At 31.2% G+C, this 19,732-nt stretch overlaps 3 protein-coding genes across 7 annotated transcripts; 1 reads left to right on the top strand and 2 right to left on the bottom strand.

The window, feature by feature from the left end:
* Positions 1-197: 197 nt before the first annotated feature.
* On the bottom strand, positions 198-2,933 carry Cct6 (chaperonin containing TCP1 subunit 6). The gene is made up of 7 exons (XM_078183286.1): positions 2,693-2,933; positions 1,760-2,351; positions 1,356-1,691; positions 1,213-1,278; positions 919-1,141; positions 681-849; positions 198-598 (listed from the first exon to the last, which is right to left on the bottom strand). The coding sequence occupies exons 1-7, from the start codon at positions 2,827-2,829 to the stop codon at positions 526-528; spliced, it is 1,596 nt and encodes a 531-aa protein (XP_078039412.1). The 5' UTR covers positions 2,830-2,933; the 3' UTR covers positions 198-525.
* Positions 2,934-8,106: 5,173 nt separating this feature from the next.
* On the top strand, positions 8,107-16,915 carry LOC144471563 (vitellogenin-4). 5 transcript variants are annotated; one of them, XM_078183721.1, is made up of 26 exons: positions 8,107-8,938; positions 9,030-9,169; positions 9,242-9,316; positions 9,442-9,560; positions 9,727-10,528; positions 10,829-11,064; positions 11,177-11,422; positions 11,532-11,690; positions 11,771-11,913; positions 11,997-12,144; positions 12,241-12,425; positions 12,502-12,821; positions 12,889-13,064; positions 13,129-13,346; positions 13,418-13,637; positions 13,738-13,939; positions 14,014-14,230; positions 14,320-14,477; positions 14,570-14,712; positions 14,776-14,909; positions 14,989-15,115; positions 15,190-15,372; positions 15,434-15,763; positions 15,824-16,079; positions 16,202-16,481; positions 16,584-16,915. In XM_078183721.1, the coding sequence occupies exons 5-26, from the start codon at positions 10,516-10,518 to the stop codon at positions 16,753-16,755; spliced, it is 4,266 nt and encodes a 1,421-aa protein (XP_078039847.1). In that variant the 5' UTR covers positions 8,107-8,938; positions 9,030-9,169; positions 9,242-9,316; positions 9,442-9,560; positions 9,727-10,515; the 3' UTR covers positions 16,756-16,915. The 5 variants fall into 5 exon arrangements, with proteins under 5 accessions (XP_078039847.1, XP_078039846.1, XP_078039848.1 ...); XM_078183720.1 differs by having other exon boundaries at positions 9,034-9,169; XM_078183722.1 differs by having other exon boundaries at positions 9,037-9,169.
* Positions 16,916-16,956: 41 nt separating this feature from the next.
* Positions 16,957-19,701, bottom strand: Mh (DNA-dependent metalloprotease SPRTN). The gene is made up of 6 exons (XM_078183736.1): positions 19,469-19,701; positions 19,210-19,351; positions 18,978-19,138; positions 18,762-18,870; positions 18,560-18,679; positions 16,957-18,498 (listed from the first exon to the last, which is right to left on the bottom strand). The coding sequence occupies exons 2-6, from the start codon at positions 19,327-19,329 to the stop codon at positions 17,155-17,157; spliced, it is 1,854 nt and encodes a 617-aa protein (XP_078039862.1). The 5' UTR covers positions 19,330-19,351; positions 19,469-19,701; the 3' UTR covers positions 16,957-17,154.
* Positions 19,702-19,732: the final 31 nt, after the last annotated feature.

The following is a 19,732-nucleotide window of genomic DNA, read 5'->3' on the forward strand; positions in this document are numbered from 1 at the left end:
GAGCGTCGTGTAAGTAACGGTGGCTCTACGCTACTTTGTAAAAATTTGTAAATACGGTGTAACATAAAATTTCACATAAATATTTTTGATTTTTATAATAAAACTGGTCATCATTTCAAACTGCATTTCTTTGTGGCAGTAGTGATGCGTTAAGATATTATGGGGAAAAATTAATATTTATACAAATAATTATTTGAATTTTTTATTTCAAGTGTTGTACAAAATTCGAGGTGAATGTTTTTTTACATTTGAGACTCGAATTTGTAGTTATTAGAAGGAAACTTGTACGATTAACAAGAAATAAATACCCACAAATTCCCTGCTCTTTAATTGGAAAATTTTATTTGTTTAAACTTTATTTGTTATTCGGAGCAATTTATTTGTATACTTTGAATGCATATAAAAATGTAGCAATTAAGCGAAAGTTACGATAGGCTTCGTGCAAACGAGATGATTAAATTAAACTTAGTAACTTCTAATATTCAAGAATGATTTTTTTAGAATAAACCATTACTTAACAGTAACTTAGCCCTTTAAAGATGACAACCCTGCTCTCATTATCTCGTCAATCAGGAGTAGGTTACTGGCAATGATTGTGCTAAAAGTAAATTATTATTACTGTTAAAGAGCACAAACAATATAGGATATATAACAAATGTTATTTAATGAAATCCATTTACCATGAGTTAATAATTTGTTTCTTAACGTTGTAATTGTCGTAAATCCCGGCATCGGTAGGTTTTAAAGCTTCGCCCGTTGAAACATCCAAACCCACCGGCTCACCCAATGAATTTCTTTCCTCTAATAATTTTACGATCGTATCTTGCGCATCGAATCCGCTATTTATTGCTAAACACATCAAATAAACGGTATAGAAATTATTCGTTAATATCATGAATAACGTATTTAAAATATTACCAAGAACTTTCGGAATGATAAGTAGTGCTTCTGCGTAAGCTTGCACGCCTAAACGTTGTTTCCCTTTAACTTTCTCTTTGTACTGTTGAAGTTCCTGATTGGCAGCAACTTCGAAGGCTCCGGCCCCAGGGATAAGAGCACGGTCGTCGATAGCATTCTTGATTGCTCTTAAACCATTTCTGACAGCATCTTTCAATTGCTCCAAAGTGTATTTGTTTGGTCCCTGATAATTTCCGCAATAATTTTAGAAATCATAATTTATTGGATTTGAAAGCATAACTTTGACAGCATTACCTTTAATAATATTGTCACAGAATTTGGTTTCTTGCATTCCTCTATGAAAGTGTACTTATCTTCTCCCTAAAATGAAACAAATACATTATATATCGCGTAACAAAATAATTATTCAAATGTTACGTTATATCGAGAGCATTTACCAATACATGTTCGTATACAAGTCCAGCCCATCCTAAGTGCTCTTCCCGTAAATCATCGAAAGAATTCATGGCTGTTCCACCGCAAGCCAATGACAAACGTTCCATATTTCGACGCTTTGCTCGGCGCAGAGCGATAATGTTTTCTTTAGCGAGCATATCCAAAGACGGAGGGTCAATACCCTTTTGATTTATTACAACGAACGATTTGTCCGTGCCGTCACACAACTTCTTCTTCAATTCGATAATTTTTTTCACACGATTATCTATGAACTCACGCTCCGCTGCCACAAGCTTTTCACGTTCTTCTGCAGTTTTATAGAAGAAACCGCTGTTTACCTAGTGCACGTAATTATCAAGGTAAATTATCAATTAATACAGACTTTGATTCATTTTTAAATGTTTACCTCGCTCTTCTCGTATTCTAAGCTGACATTACAAGTCAATATGTAAGCATTTTCTAATCTCTTGGGCATGTCCGGATGCCTGGCTCCATGATCTGTTACGATACCACGAATTAAATTAGTATCGGCTGCAGTTCTATGTTTCATCTCCATCAGCTCTACCATATGCAAATCTATGTCTTGATCTTTTTGCCTAATAGCTAACACAGCATCAACGCAAATCTCTGTCAGCTTGTCCGCGATAGTAGGATGGACTTTAGTCCTAAGAGAGGTCCTTGCAATGTCCATCAAGCTTTCCTTTGTAGGCTCAATATTAATCTTCAAAGATTCTAATACTTCCAAAGCTTTGGCTTTGGCAAGATTAAAACCTTCTGTGAGCATTCTAGGATGAAGACCCTCGCCTATATAAATGTCAGCTTGTTTAAGCAGCTCTCCAATAAGTAACACAGTACTGGTTGTACCATCTCCCGTCATATCTTCTTGTGCGGTGGATGCTCTGGCAATAAGCAACGCTGTAGGATGTTGTATTTGCATTTCATGCAATAATACATTGCCATCCTTCGTGATTTTAATGTCACCTGCTCCAGACACCAACCTTGAGAAAAGTAATTAAAATTATATATACATATCGTCCAACGAGATGAAGTTTAGTCTTTAGTCTCAGAAACACATTTGAAGTAATTAAATCGATGGTAGAAAAAAAATTGAGAATTAGCAATTTGGGCTGCACCGGAACCAGTGTTCCGCGAATCATAAACCTCTCCTAATAAGGATAAGAAAATTGAAACAGACGCCTTTTGTATCCGAATGTTTAATATAAAATACTATTTCATATAAGATATTATTTGTGCATTTTCATTTGTTCGATTAAGTGAACCAGTGAATTCAAATAAATATATAATCTTGCGGTATACACGTGAGAATAAATATACATACATTTTCATGGTGCCTTTTGGGCCAAGATTCGTTTTCATTACATCTTGGATTCCTTTCGCAGCGGAAATGTTCACCGCTAATGCCTGAGCAGCTCTCGCGAATTCAGCTTTTGGATTTAATAGAGAGATCGCAGCCATTTCGTTCAATTACAATTAAACTCCTGAGTATTAAAATTGTTTCGGCACGTTACCTTTCAGAAATGGCTTCAACTGATTCATGTACATGTAGTACTATAGCAGTATATAGTGTCGTACTGTAATGTAGTGTCACTGTGTATTATACGCTCGTGGATCTAGGGACATTTACAACTAAAAAAGTTAGTTTATTTAAAAATTAATTAAAAAGCCACAAACCGCTCACCGTTGTTGTTTACTAAGGAAACAATTGCTTTATATTTAGTTCATCTAATTCGAATCTCTCAATCTTCGTTTAATCTAGAATCTAGAATCTAGAATAAAATGGCAGAGCCACGGATGCCGTCCACGGGTGGCGCCAGAGAGTACTTTAAATAAATAATTTTCTACCTGCATTTATCCTCCATTCTCATCCCTTTGCTCCTTTGCCATTATACGCTTATTTCTTCCATTTTTATTTATTTCTTCCGCTTAAAAACCTTCTATTTCTCACTAGCCCCATTGCACTCTCCAATTCAATTCCCAACTTTCCCTATCTATAGATGTAGATAGTAAAATTGTCTATTCTTTTGACAGTGACTGCAGAACAAAATTAATTGCTTCTTGTAACTATTAATGAAATTGATATTGAATCAATTGATTCAAATATGATTGAAATAGCTAGAAGGCACACTTAACAATGTATACGTAATTATTGTTTGCATATTCGAGTAGCATGTCAATAGTTATAAACAATTTCAGTTTTGTGTTTCAATATTGAATTATCGAGCAAGTGATTCGTGCCGCTACACCCACTATATGTTGTAGGATTTGTCCCTAGCAGGGTTCAGTGCGCAGGCTCAGAATAACGACACCGGGACGAACTGTGGAATCAGCTTTATTCTGCGTGGGTCCGTAGACGGAAGTCGAATGAGAACTTTTTCGCTTGTTTGTCCACCCATTTCGATATTTCCCTGTTTCGAGGGAAAGGTCCAGGGGGTCCTCAACCGAGAATTTATGACTTCCTGTCTCGAAGGGCTCAGGTTTCGACTCGTCTTGCAATACAAGGGACGATCGTTCGAAAGGCTAAGTGACTTTTCCTCTGTTGCTCGATTAGCTTCGCTCAATAAATTCTTATTGAAGATTCCGTGGGAATTCTCTCTCTCTCTCTCTCTCTCTCTCTCTCTCTCTCGCTATCTGTTTACCTACTCTAAATTAATTACATTTGAACTTCCCTCCTATCGGCATCAACTAAGTTTATGCTTTGCGTAACTAGAGGCGCCATTTATAACTACGTTCGCGAGATCACGCAACAGTGCCATCTGTTCTAATCTTCGATTTCGCTTTTCTTGCCATAGAGACGCTACACTGACTTATCCCCAGTTACACCAACCATCTCCGTTGTTGACAAGTGTTAAAGTCTAATATTTCGTTTTCTCTGTGTCAGTAGCATTATTTAAAATTTTCATTTACCATGCCAAAGAAAGGTGGATTTATCTGTGCCTATCGTCCTTGTCCGAATAGTACCGGCCATGGAGTATCACATTTTTGCTTTCCAATGGATCCAATTAGGTAGGTTCGTATAAAATTTTTAAACATAACATGTTGTTGTGTAGAACAAGCAAATGTAGTTTTCTATTTATTACACTTTAAATAAAGGACAAGAGAAAGAACGAAGTAGAATATGTTTCTTTTTTGAAGTATCACGTTTGGTAAAGAATGAAATTAATCAGAAAAACTTCTCTCTTTTTTATTGGTAATAAACATGTTTTCATATTCGCGGATAAAGTTTGTTTTCGTTCATAAAATTTCGCTTTAAAATTGATTTTATTCGTTTATAAAGTTGATTTTGTAGCTGTTTTCTGAACCTCCTTGATATCTACTTTTATTTTTTTTTATATATCTTTTCCATTTATATCTTTCTTCTAAACAACAGAAAAATATTTGAGTTTTTATTAAATTTTGTCATAGTTCCTAGTGTTTTTATTAAAATGTAGGATATATATATTTTATTATACAATAAAAGGTAGATTCAGATTTTTTAAACTGAATTAACGTTTTAAAATATACGATACTATAGGTTGCTAGACAAATCAAATATAAATTATACAGTTGCAAATCTAAATTTTTATATTATTCTTTTAGAGCTAAGGAGTGGATAATTGCTTGCGATAGGAGAGATTTAGAGAAATACTCAACAAAACATGTGTCAAAGCATTATAGGTTATGTGAAGAGCATTTCGAAGATAAATATCTAATGAGAGGCAAAATAAGAAAAAACTTGACAAGCAATGCAGTGCCAACAATATTTTTGTGTGAAGAACAATCAGAAGTCCGTAAGGAAACGATTGGACAATTATTAATTATTTCAAGTAAGTAGTTACTCTCTAAAATCATATCATTTTTTATAGTCATTAATGCACATATAATATTATAATTACTTAAATATTATCAAGTACCTAAATGGAAGAAAGTAAAAAGTGTCAATGCAATAATTTTAAATACTCAATATCCGAAATATTATTATATTTTAATAAATATTAAACTTTCCATTATTTTGTATCAATATAATAGTAACTTATGAAAAATCAGAATGATAATGCTAATTTGTTTTAGGAAAACCACAGATACCTAGTGCTCCTAGTACTTACACCAGAAGTATTTTTAACATGCCAGGTAATTATGCTATTTATATAATCTGTATTAATGTTCGTATAAATAATTTTTTGGAAAACTATAAACATGCATTCTTAATTATAGTTCCTATTGCAAAGACTGAAAGTCTTAATAATGTTACTTCAACATCTACACAAACGTCATGTCGCCTGACTGGAATCACATTGAGGAAGAGAAAGTTAGAAGACTTTTTTCGCATGTGTGATAAATATTTAAGTAAATCGCTTTCCAACATTATTAAAGTACAAGCAATGTTGAAAGACAAGCAAGCCAGCGGTGGTAGGTATTCTGCGGACTATATACAGTTTGCTATGGCTCTGTATTTCTTAAGTCCGCGAACATACTCTTTTATGACTAAGTTATTGTATCTTCCATCTAAGCGTACATTAGAATTGATGACATCCAAACAAGCTGTGAAACCTGGACTGGATAATCTGTTACTTTTTAAAGCTTTAGAGACTAAAGCTAAATCAATGTCTAATTTAGACAAGCATTGCGTCCTATGTATAGATGAAATGCCATTGAAAGCAAATTTATTTTACTGCACTAAACGTGATGAAGTTATTGGTTTCCATTGCACAAACATGAAACGGACAATTTTAGCTCATAATGTTAATGTTTTTATGTTAAGAGGTATAAATTCAGATTGGAAGCAGCCACTTACCTATTTTTTTGTACATTCTCAACTTTCGGCTGTAGAAATGCGAAGTAACATACATAAATGTATAACTTTATTACATCGAGCAGGATTACATGTACACGCTCTCGTTACTAAGATGGGTACTAATTTTACGCAATTAGCAAATCTTTTAGGAATAACGTCTGAGAATCCGAAATTTACAGTAGATAGTAGAAACATTTTTTACATATTTGATACTTGCGACTTAATTAAAACGACTAGAAATAATTTATTGGATAATGTTTTGTCTTATAAAGAAAAAAGAACTTCATGGTCATTTATTGAACAATTTTATCAACAGGATAAAAAACAGTTTTATAGATGTGCACCTAAACTTACAGATGTTCATATTAATCCTTCCAGTTTAGATAGGACAAAGTTAAAATTAGCAACACAAGTTTTAAGTTATACTGTAGCAAGTGGAATGAATACATACATGAGTGTGGATGCACTTTCAGGTGATGCTAGTTTTACTATAGAAATTATATATAAATTTAATAAACTGTTCAATATTTTAAATTCTGAAAAAAAGAACGACAATGTTACGTTCAAAAATGTTTTTGAAGGTCTTGATTACCAAATAGGATTTTTAAATGAAATGCTCACTTTCCTTTCGGACTTGCATGTCCTGGATATTGGAGGTCACGATTTAACTTTACATTCAAAATTTAGAAGTTGTTGGATCATAACCATTAAATCAATTTTGCAGCTTTGGACAGTATTAAAAGCAGCAAATTTTAAATCACTTAAGACTAGATATATTAATCTAGACTGTCTTAAAAACTTTTTTGACTCAATCCGAGAGAGGAGTAATTGTATAAATCCTACACCTATTCAATTTGTCAAAAACTTTAAAAGATTATTTTGTCAAAGCTATTTGTGTACAGATGGAATAGAATTTAAAGATGACTTAGAAGAAATTTTTGCCACTATTAGTACCTGTTCTAATGTTTCCATTCATGCACCAGAATTTCCAGCAACTGTAGAAGCAGTAGATTTACCGGATAAAGATTATAGGTATCTAAACTTCAGCATTCAGAATGCTTTCAATTACATCTGTGGATATTTATTAAAGAAAGCTTTAATTATTCACAAATGCGACATTTGTGTTCAATTTTTAAAGGAGTGCGAAGAACTAGACATTAATAATTTGCTAATTTATTTTAAAACGCATGATAGTAACGAAAGTGTTTATAAAGATTTAAGAGTTCCTAGCAAACAGTTCGTACATTTTCTCTATACATTAGAACAAATTTTTATGAAAATTTTCGAAGAGGTTATTATTGAGCAAGGGATTTCGCATAACTATTTACAAAAAATGATACAAATTCCGTTATATCATCCTTGTTCAAATTTTTCACAGTTATATTTAGTTAAATTATTTATTAGGTTAAGAATATTTTATTCTTTGAAATACGTAAATAAGGATTCTAGAATCAATAAAAATAACTACAAGAAATACCGAAAAATTAAGATATTATCATACATATAACAACAGTAAAAGTAACTTTCAAAATATGTGTTACGTTTGAGATATGTGCCTACGGTTCATAATGTATGGATGCGTGTATCATTTAATGTAACATATAATTGTAATATAGACTGTAAGTATATTATTCTGTAATAATATATAATGTATGTTTGTAATATAGTGTGTATATAAGGTATGTAATGCAGTACATTGTATATATGGATTGTGACTTCAGGTTGCAATAAAATTAAAATTAAATAAAATTAAAAAGAAATACTATTTACTTCCGCAAACCACAATTGCTAGCAACATATGATTGTAAATAGTAGATATAGAAACAAGAAATACTGTAATATATGTAATAAAACATCATTTATTTACTATTTTCATATAACATAAAGAAACGATTCATTTTTCATTAATATTATTATTTATTAATTTAAATGATTAAAATAGAAAACTTTAACTATTTACATTCACCGGAAACATGAGGTTTCCACCACAAAGTCGCGGAGTCGCTTCTTCCAAATATAGTATAACAAACAAAAATTAATTTAGTAAGAAAAAATAACCAAAAATTATATAAATAAAGATAACTGCAAAATTTTACGGGTTTGACGACAATACCCTTTACATTTTTATTATACTGGAAGAAGAGCGAACAAACCAGTTTCGCATGTCAACACATTAAACCAAATGTGCACTGACAGTGATCTCCATCGATTTTTACAACTAACCAATGGAGCGACGTTATGCCTGGTTATGTTGACCTCGAACGCAACTGGTACCTTACAAGTACCTTTGCGTCCACCCGTCAAACCCACTGATTCCGAAATCGAAAAATATTCCTTATATAATAATCGAGGTCATTTTGAGAACTAGTGAGAAAACCTGACATAACCTGCCTTCTATAAATAGATGTTTGAATTAAAGCAGAGATATCCTAACATTCAACTTCCAACATCTCAGTCTCTACAATCTGTACAGTTGTTATTACTTATAATCGAATCAGTAAAAATGACTGTTTACTTGACTCTTTCATACCATTTTTAAATTGTGTTCGATCATGTCACTCAAGACTCGAGTTCACCGTAGCGATCATTGATCATAGCGGATACAATGTGACACTTAACCTTGTTTGCTATTGTTTTGACTGATATTGTTTCTGGAAAATCTACCTATGTTTTTGTTACCTACTTATAAAAGAAAAATCAGTAATCAATTAACAACAATGACTGAATCAACTTTTTCGAAATCAATGAGCGAACCGCAACTTGTTCGTAATGAACCTGTGAATCATACTACCGGTATGTATAATTTGAAATACTTTAATTTAACGTTGTTTAAAACTTAAATAATATATTTTAAAAATTCGACAAATGATGCACGGTTTTGGAGATAGCAGTGAGCCTTTAATGGAATCTGCAAGAATTGTAGAAGAAGTGGTTTTACAAGAAAGGAGGACGATTGTAAGAAATGCTTACGATATTTCGTATACCGAAAATCATATCCCCTAATATTAGAGGAATCCAATTATGGTATTTATTTTAAGGAATTTTATATACTATATTATAATGAATTTGTTGATATATAATTTTGTTTTTATATAGGAGAGCACCGATATAGAAAGAACAAAGTGGTATAACACACTACTTCCAACTGATGCTTTATTTAAGGCAAATATGGTAAGCTATTATTACTTCGGTTTCCAATTAAATACAGTTCTACTTCTACTTGTTATTAGTTTTATTTTATCATTATTAAATACTTATATGAATGAATAAATAATTGTGCTACATTCTTGTGACAGGTAATGAGTACATTGCCTCGTGCATGGTTACAAGGTGAAACAATAGAACATTTTAGAATGTTTGCTATACTTATCCAACAGCTTAGTGAACAATTGGATAAAGCGAATCTAGCGCACAAGTAAGTATAAATTATCAAGTCAAATTCTACCAATTCAATTTTATAGTTTACACAATTGTAAGAAATTAACATATAACATATCAGTAACATTTACTGTTCATTATACTAACAATAAAATTAATAAGTAGATTATATCGTAGTGTAAATTAGCTTTTCACTTTTACAGTGAAAGCTGGCAATGCTAGAAGTCCATCCTGAAAATAATCAAGCTATTGTAATGTATTACTCATGTACACATTTCTTGATAAATTTATGATATCTTTATTTTACGATATTCATCAATACACCTACCTATAGTTTTGTATGTACCTGAAAAGATCTTGTACGTGGCAAATTGTAGTACAATTAATTGTATAACATATAAAACTGTAATTTTGTATAGAAATAAATTAATTAAGAATCTGATAGTAGTATACTTTCCAACAATAGCTGTAAATAAGCAAGGAAAGTATATAAAAATAAACATGTAAATATCAGTCTATTCAGCATTTCTATTTATATATAGAAAAAATGAGTTTAATAATTTTGTAATGATTTTGGTCCTTTTAAATTGATATTTACGTTTAAATAATCTTAATAATGGTACTTATTTCTATTAAATGTGAGAAATTAAGCATAGTTAGTTCTTTAATAAGATTTGATTCATTATGAGTAAGATTATATTATTAAAGTTCATAAAAAGAATTTTTACTGGAATTATTTATAGGAAATAAATAAATTTTGCATGTAATAACGTCACAAAAGGAATCTTTTTTATGTTTCATGCATTACATAAAAATATGCTGAGAAAACGTAATAGACTAATTTATACGATTGAAGATAATTTACAGAGGAGATAAGATTTACTCACACAGATGGAGAAGTTTGTTCATGGGTCACAGAGATAGGGACAGTAAGGGTCATCTGTTGACTCCTATGAACTCAGTTTACTTTTGTTGAGCTACTACTGCACACCATGAGGATTACAGGTACAGATAAAACCTCTTTATTCATAATTAGAAGGAAATATTTAATTACACTTTACTACTAATAAATATGTCTTACTAATATATCACTGATACGATCGAAAATGAATGTATACTTATATTAATATATTCGTTATAACAGTAAATAAATATTTACAGTTCATAAAAACGATTAAAAACTGTTACCGTAATTTTTATAGTTATATTACATGTATTTTACAGTAATATAAATTAGTAAGATTAATCTAAACGATTAAGAAATATTCTATCAAAATATTATAATATATAAAAATTCTCTTACAGATGTTAATAATATGCTACAAGAGCTAATACGTAAATTGGGAGGAGCTATATTCGTACTACTTCTACTGTGCAACAACAATGTTGTATACATGTTATTTCAAACAGGAAAAGAGTACACTTATTCTTATACAGCACTTTCAAGTTCTGGTGTTTTACTACCAAATCATGCATCATCTTTGTGGGGATTTCATGGAAAACTTTTAATTCAATCAGAACGAAATATAACTACTATGCAGGTATACTTTATTTAAAGCTATTATTTAAATACGTAAAATGCAGAAATATTTTGTTTACTTGCAAATTGTTTCAAATGATGCAGTTACAATATATTATTTTTCTTTTAATTAGTTGGAATCATTGAAAATGACTGTATGGAATGGTAATACACAAGAGAAAGGCATTGATCATGATATTACTGATGAAGTAGCAGACCTTCTGAAACCATTTCAAATTACATATGGGAATGGTCTCATCGAAAATTTTAGCACGGTGGCTACTTCCCCTTGGTCCATAAATATAAAACGAAGTATTGCTGGTATTTTTCAATTAGATCTTCTGAATTTGGAGAAGAATGTGGCTTTTCGTTCCACTGAAGTAAGTGTTGTATACATATATTTCTAATAGAAAGATTAACCAAATCTATAAGAAAGTTCCCCTGCAATATCTAGACGTAACGAAGTCATTATAACTGTCTATATTTTAGAAAAACCATTATGGCCAATGTGATATTGAATGCATTACTAATGCTCACGAAAACAATGACTGGGTGATAAGAAAATTCGTAGATCCTCGAACATGTATTGGTCATCCACATCGCACATGGTCTAATGTTCCTAAAATGTTGTGTCCTAATGGTGATCAAGTATGTACATGCATTGATATACAAAAAGTAACTATTGTTTTATAAACCAATTTAATTGAACAAGCTTGATGGTATCTTAGAATCCAATACTAAAATCCAGTGAAAGGATATACAATGTTAAAGCAGACAGAACATTAAATGAAATTATGTTTATTAATGCTACTGGGGGCATATATCTTCAACCTTTTCAAAGTTTTGGAGAAGCTCAGTTTCATTTTACAAGGTCAGATCACGGTTTTTTATTTTTCTAATTACTAAACCTAAATATCTAAACCTTCATTTTAACGTTTATTTCCTGTTATATAGACAAACATTCAAGTTAATTTCAGTAAAAGACACAGCAAATAAAATACCTACTCATAATTTGCATTCCATGGCTCTTCAACATGAACTTCCAGAACTTGATCTTACTCAAGGTAGAGGCACACCTGACAAAACTACTATTTTTAAATCTGTGAGTTCTTAGTTTAATATATCAATTTATAATTTACTTACAATTGTCATAAGTATACATACTGTACCATGTAATAATAATAAATATACATTGTAGATAGGAACTTTATTAGATAGATTAAGCCAGAGACTTGAAAATCCAGGTTTGGATACAGAATCTGATAATCTACACAACAATACAATCTCTATCTTACTTTACTATCTCGGGATGTTAAATGTTGTTGATTTACGCACAGCCTACACTAAAATCTCAGGGACAAGTTACAAGGAAGAAACAATCCGGTATTTCTTCATACTATTTTTGCAGTTTTAGTATTTCATGCTTGATAAATTCATGTGTTCAATTGTATCATTATAGAAATATGTTCCTTGAAGCTCTTCCACAAGTTGGAACAACAGATGCTGCATTATTTATAATGGAAGTAATCCAAGATACAAAAGTATCAGACATGTCTGCAATTCAACTTCTTACACAATTACCATTTCATATTCGAAAACCTGATGCTCAATTATTACACAATCTTCAAACACTTCTAAATTTGCCAGAAAAGATTTCTGCTGAAGTTCAAAATACTGCAATTCTCGCATACGGGACGTTGATCTTTAAAACATGTTCATTATATTGTCCATATGAAATTTTAGATGACTATGTGCGCCTTTATTTAGATAACTTTACAGGTAAAAAATTGTTAATTCCTAAATAATTCGTTTAACTTTTTTTTATTATGGAATAAATAATTCACAGTGGCACGGGAATACGAGAAGAAAATGATTTGGTTGGAAGGATTGGCTAATATACAATTAGGAAGAGTAGTTGAATTTTTAAAACCAATTGCAAGTGGTAATAATGCAGAATCACGACATTTTCGAGTTCTTGCAGCTTGGGCGTCCCTTCCAACAGCTCCATTAAGACCCGATGTTGTAAGTATTTTCTTTAAATTGATTATATAATTAACTGTTAAAAGTTCCAATTCTTAATTTACAGATTTATGAGGTTTATTGGCCAATTTTAATCAATAGAACTGAACATTTAGAAATGAGAGTAGCTGCATTAACACTGTTAATTGTTTCAAGTCCTACATCAAGCAGATTGATATCGTTGTACTGGTATATGCAAACCGAATCCAATCAACATCTGTATAATTATTTTTATACTACTTTGAAGTCCATGAAACAAACAACGTATCCTTGTTACGTTCACATGTATGTAGATGTATCATTTGTGAAACTTTGTAGATTTATATCAAATAGTTCTTTCATGATAATAATTGCAGAGGGGTTATAGCTGCGCAATTTACAAGAGTACTTCGTGCACCACCAACAAATCAGTATTCAATTACCGGCAATTATATATTTGACTATCAAGATATTTACAGAAAATTTGGAGCTATGATAAGTGGTATTGTTGTTGCTAATCCTTTGACCAACATACCTGAAGTATTATATGTGACTCTCAACACTTATGGAAGTGCAATTAATATAAATCAGTTATCTGTAAGTTATAATTTTTCAAATTTTTTACTAGACTCATACAAGTGTGAAGATTTATCTGTTAATTTTGTTTTAAATCTTTAAACACTTAATGCATATATAGTTATATATAAAAGGTGAAGGTCTTCTGCAATCATTATCGACATATTTTGATGGCCCGTCGCAAGTGAAAGATATATTGAAACAATTCAAAATAAATCAGAAGGACAGTGGTCCTGTACATTTAGAAGTGATTGCTCGTGTTCAAGACAAAACAGTGTTATGTCTTCATTTAAATGAAACAAATATTGTATCAGGATTTAAGTGTAAGTTTATAGACATTCTCTGTTAAAAAATAATGTATCACTTTTACATTTTTGTTTATATATTATATTTTTAGATTTATCATCTTTACCTAGCAAAATGTATCACATATATCAAAATGTTGAATTTCATATTAATCAGCAACGTGTTAATGTACCAGTGACAATCGAATCAGTGCAAGTTACAGATTTAGGGGCGAATGCTAGACTTGCAGTAACAACTACATCACTGTTTTCTATGAGGGGAAACTTTACACATACTCCGAACGGTCGTAATAATCATGTTATCCTACGGTGAGGAATATATAAAATATATATATAATTATGTGTATATTTCTTAATTGTTTTTTATATATTTTATTTTATTCATTTATTCTTTCCAGTACATCCATTCATAGAACAGAAACAATTGAAAATTATAATCCGTTAATTGATGTATGGCATGGTGCTGAAAGAGCTCATTCTATTCATGCATATGTACCAGTTAACATCACACTTGGTTTTGAAGACCGTCCTTTTATTTCATATAATACTCCTGGAGGTACTAATTGTATAAATTTTATTATATTGTAGAATAATATTTCTATTATTCTGTACAAAGAGCATAATTTTCTTCTTTAATTACTACCTTAGAACATCTTAAAATGGGCTTCACAGTTCATGTTAGGACAGCTACCAATATAAGAGGAGCAAATGTTAAATCAAAGTTGCTTAAAATCTGTCCTAATTGCAGCTTATTATATATAGTTAAAAAAACGCCAACTTATGAACCAGAAGTAAGTCTATATTATTTTTTTTGTCAATAATTTCCAGTGCTGAACATATTATTCTTTCCTTAGCAAGTACCATTGTTTCAAATTGAATTAACAGAATTAGGAAGCCAAGTATGTGCAAAATTATTTGACTGCGAAACTTCAATATTGTCAGAGAAAGTGATTCGTGATATATTCTCTTCGCATCAAGCTAATTGTCCGTATGTAAAATTTAATTAATTCCATTACTACGATATTTGTGTCATATGTATTAATTATGTTAATTTTGAATTATTTTAGTATTTGGCCATTTATGCAGTTTGCTTTAACAGCACTTCATTTCCTAGATTACTATACATACGTTCCACCAAAAGGTAGTTGTGGTTTAGCAGCTTATATTAGTACAATTGATACGGAGCGAACTCAAGTTAGTATATGTATTAATATTGGTATATTTGAAATACCTAAGTTATACGTTTTATATTGTACATTTTTTACAAGGTGAGATTTGAATATATCAAAGGTCCAAACCATCATATGCTATCCTTAACGCGTCGGAGTATTGAATCGTCGCAAGTTCTTCAACAATGGAATGTTGCTGCACTTTATGAAATTACAAGCTGGCTTACTGATACGATGAAAATTAAAGCAACTAAAATTGTACCAGGACAGAAAGTTTTCAAGGTAAATTGTGTAAACCTAAAGCGAGAAAGCTATGTAAACTATCACATATTTTGTGCATTAGTTTTGTTTAGAAGCAGAAAAAGAAATACCTTGGGATTGGCACTTCATTAACATTGAACCAAGTGAGCCTGCTAAAATAGTCTTAAATGCAGCATGGGGACTTGCTGATACAGCAAAAGGTAAATGCACTGGATCGTTGTTAACGTTGAATTTACTTGGTGAAGTCAGTAAGGATCAATTGCAAGAAGCTCGAGAAGCAAAGTGGCCGTATAACGAATGTCGTGAACAGTCTAAGGGAAAAGAATTTACACCATTTACTGATGTATGTTATGAAGCTTCAAGAGAATTATCTACTTTGCGAAAATATCAAGTTATTGCGCAACATGAAAATGTAAGTTAACGAACTACTTATTTAAAGAATATATAATAAAAGTTATGTAATTACAATTAGATGCCAGAATACTTGATGAAACTTGCTTGGAGATTCCGTGCATTTTATGATTTAATTGGAGGAAACAGCAGTTCAAATTATATGTCCAAAGAGTTTAAAGTTACCGCAACATTTCCAAAGGACAGAGAAATTGGTGAATTAACACTGAATGATGATAAAGTACTTATCGAATATAACTACTATTTTATTGATACCTTCTTAACAAGAACTAGAATTCATAAATACATGGACTGGTCATTTATAAAAGCATTTTTTGGTAAGTTGATATTAATTTCTTCAGTTATAACGTTCACGAACAAGTAGATAATTATTTGTACCTGCAGAATTGATTCTATTTGATTACAGTACATTACCTGACTTAATCACTTCCAAATTTAGGCACGTGTATTGTAACACCAGAAACTATAAGATCAATTCACAATGTGAATTATTCATTTCGAAACAAACGTGAAGTTTTATTGCTTGGTCAATGTTATGATGAAAATCCAAAATATGCGATAACAGCGCGCAATGATTTATATGGTGTTAGTATCAATATCTATGATGAATTAGATACTGTACGGATTATACCTGATGAAATTGGAGGAACTTTATATAATAACACAATAAACATTCCATTACCGCAAAGCTATATGTTCCACGCTCTGGGTTCCAAAAAGTAAGAAATAATTAATATTTTCATAATAATACGAGATACATATCTATAATATTAATGTACTTTAAAACATTTAAGATTTAATTTATCGTTATTATGTTTCAGAGTACGATTAGATAAGAATACTATTGACATGATAGTACCTAATCTGTATTTATATCTACACTGGACTCAACAGCAGGTTCTTTTGTTCTTTCCAACGTATTTGCTAGAATTTAGTTGTGGTATATGCACATTACAATCTTCTGATAGCAATAATTTGTACGAACAATTATAACAGATTTTATTTATAATTGTATAGATTAATTAGATAATAAAATTATCTAATTGTAATCAAATTTTCTTACATATGTTCAATATCGACATGCCCATAGCATTGTGTAACACGCCTCCGTAGAAAGTTGTATTTGTTTTTAATAAATATATTTCTGCTTTGACATTTTGCGACTGGAACCTAATGTGTCACGTATACAAGCTTGCATAAAATCATTATAAAAATTTTAATGGAAAACGTTTATTTAATAAATATATAAATACAAAATAATTATGCGAGGTACAAAACAGAATTTCATAAGATTATAACTCAGTTAACTACCCAAATAATGCCATATGCTTTTAAATTAATGTAACTTACCAAAGGGGATCTAAAATAAAAATATTATTGCAATCACATATGTTAGAGACATACATCTAAATGTTCATTCATAGAAAATTCTAGTATCAATTCCATACAAACAGGGCAAGGATATTTATTGTCTTCATCGAATGATGTTTCTGAAGTTTCGTCTAATGTTACCTTGTTATCACAATCTGTTAATACTGTTATATCATCATTGAACACACTTCCAATACAGTCTTCTAAGTGATCCTTCAAGGAAGTCTCAGGAGGAATAAATACATTACAAACTAAACATTTGAAACCATTAGTTTTGGGTACCTGGTTTATCTCAGGTTTTGAAGCAGGATTAATATTTGTATCATTACTTAATTGAGAAGACAAATCTTTACTGAGCGGGCTACTTATAGAAACCATACTGTTACTTTTAGATGGATTTTTATCATTTGCATCTGTTTTTGAAAGACATTTATCAAGATGTTCATTTATGTCATTAAGTGCAAAACTTTTATTACACACAGGACAGTCTATTAGTTTTGATTTATCTAACTTAGGTTGTTCATCTGAAGATTTATCCATATCAATTTTCCTTTTCTTCGGCAACGTGTAATTCTCTTCTTTTGGTTGTATCTTACTAATGCTACCTTTACAAGTTGGTTGTTTGTCTTTTGTCATTGAACACAAATCTACATGTTTACTTATATCGTTATTTGATATAAAGTTGTCGCATATAGGGCACTCTACAAGCTTTATTTCCTTAATTGAATGATTATTAGTTGATTTCTCCAACTTTCCATTGGTAAATTTATCCATTATCTGAGTACTCGCATGCGATCCGAAATATTTGCTGCTGTTACTAAATCTGTTTAACAAATTGCTTTTTCCTGTATTAGAACCTCCAACGGTTCCAGAAGAAGAAAATTTGGGTGTACTAGGAACAGAAATAGTCTTTGTCGAATGATTTGAATTACTTGGACCTCCTATACCCCACCCATGTACATTGTTGGTATTATTTCCAAGCTTCTTCACTCCGTTTGGCAAAGCTTGAGTGTTTGAAACTGATTTGACAGGTTTTGGGGAAGATGACTTAGTAGTAGTGGAAATGGAACTTCTATTAAGCCAGTTAAGCATATTGTTCGGTGACCTATTACTTTCTGGAGTAGATTTTACTTTGTCTTTGGTTTTTGCACCTTTTGCTTTAAAGTTCTCCGGCTCTTTTACTTTAATAAACTGACCACTACAATTTTGTTGGTGTTCCTTCCACCAAAAATCGGATGGACCTGGGGGACGATTCATAGCTCTACGTACTGTACCAAAATACGGAGCTCTTTTCTGGCAAGGACCATTGCATCTCCACCAATGTTGTTGATAATGCTTAACTTCATCATTGAAGCTATGATATATCTGTAAGATTAGTTGTTTGTATTGTTCTGGCATTATAGAATTGTTTATTACATATACATACTGTGATTTTGGTTCCGGCTATATTATTTATTCTATTCATATGTTTACAAAACTCTGGCCCATGTCCATCCCTGTCACGATTATTGTTTGTTAGAAATAAATACCCATGAATCATTTCATGCTATAATACAAAATATAAAAAAGTTTAAACCACTTATATATGTATATGATTAATAAAGTAATACAAGCAATAAAACGTTTACCAATAGAGTTTCCACAAGATCTTTTCTTGGCCTTAATTTTAACAATGGTGCACTCAGCGAAATTACACATTGTCTATTTCTTGGATGAAAAGAACATACTCCAGCGCAACTACAGTCATATGAACGAAATCATTAGAAATTTTTATAAATCAAAGTAAGATCTTTGTATATAATAGAAATTATATATAGAAATGTAAACTCCCAAGTATTACTAACCTTGTCATTCTATTACTCCATTTAACTTCAACAGGCAACAATACATTCCAGAAGAAGCGTTCATTTAATTGCACGAACAATGTATAAATATTAGGAGTTGGATCAATTAATTCCAAGGTTTGATCAATTAATGTCCGTGGTTTATAATTCTCTTTAACCATCTAAAAACAGATTTGGTAATAAATTTGTTATCGAATTACCGGAAGATATCGACGAATATGTTCATCTTTACATGATTTGGTAAAATTGCATTCTCAGTTAATCCAAAACAATTCTCCTGTTGATATATCTCGTATGCCAAATCGAAATCATGAGATTCTATTCTCTTTTTCTTCCCTTGAGATTTTATCATAATTCACTGATGTAGGCAATATCTGATAGAAACATATAAAAACTATATATTTGTCAAAAATAATGTTTATAACCTAAATGTAACCTTGGCATAACATAAGGTACAATATGAAAATTTAAATGAGGAACCACAGACGTACTACAGAAATTATGTACAGTAATGGTATGTTACTCGTGTACGCTTCTCTGACATCCTAAGTTGGCGCGCACGTTCCCACCATTTTACTACGCATCCAATCCGCTGTGAGTAAAGAAAATTTCCATCCTTGCTAACGGGTCAAGCTGCCATTTGCAGGTGTGCAGAGATAGAACCCATTTCTATACAGTTCTATGTTCTGATTAGCTAACGATTCATTGTCGAGTCAGGATTTACTTTGCATTGGATGCGCAATAAAATGGTAGGA

Source organism: Augochlora pura, chromosome 6, assembly GCF_028453695.1.
Source record: "Augochlora pura isolate Apur16 chromosome 6, APUR_v2.2.1, whole genome shotgun sequence".
In the NCBI taxonomy this organism is placed as follows: Eukaryota; Metazoa; Arthropoda; class Insecta; order Hymenoptera; family Halictidae; genus Augochlora; species Augochlora pura.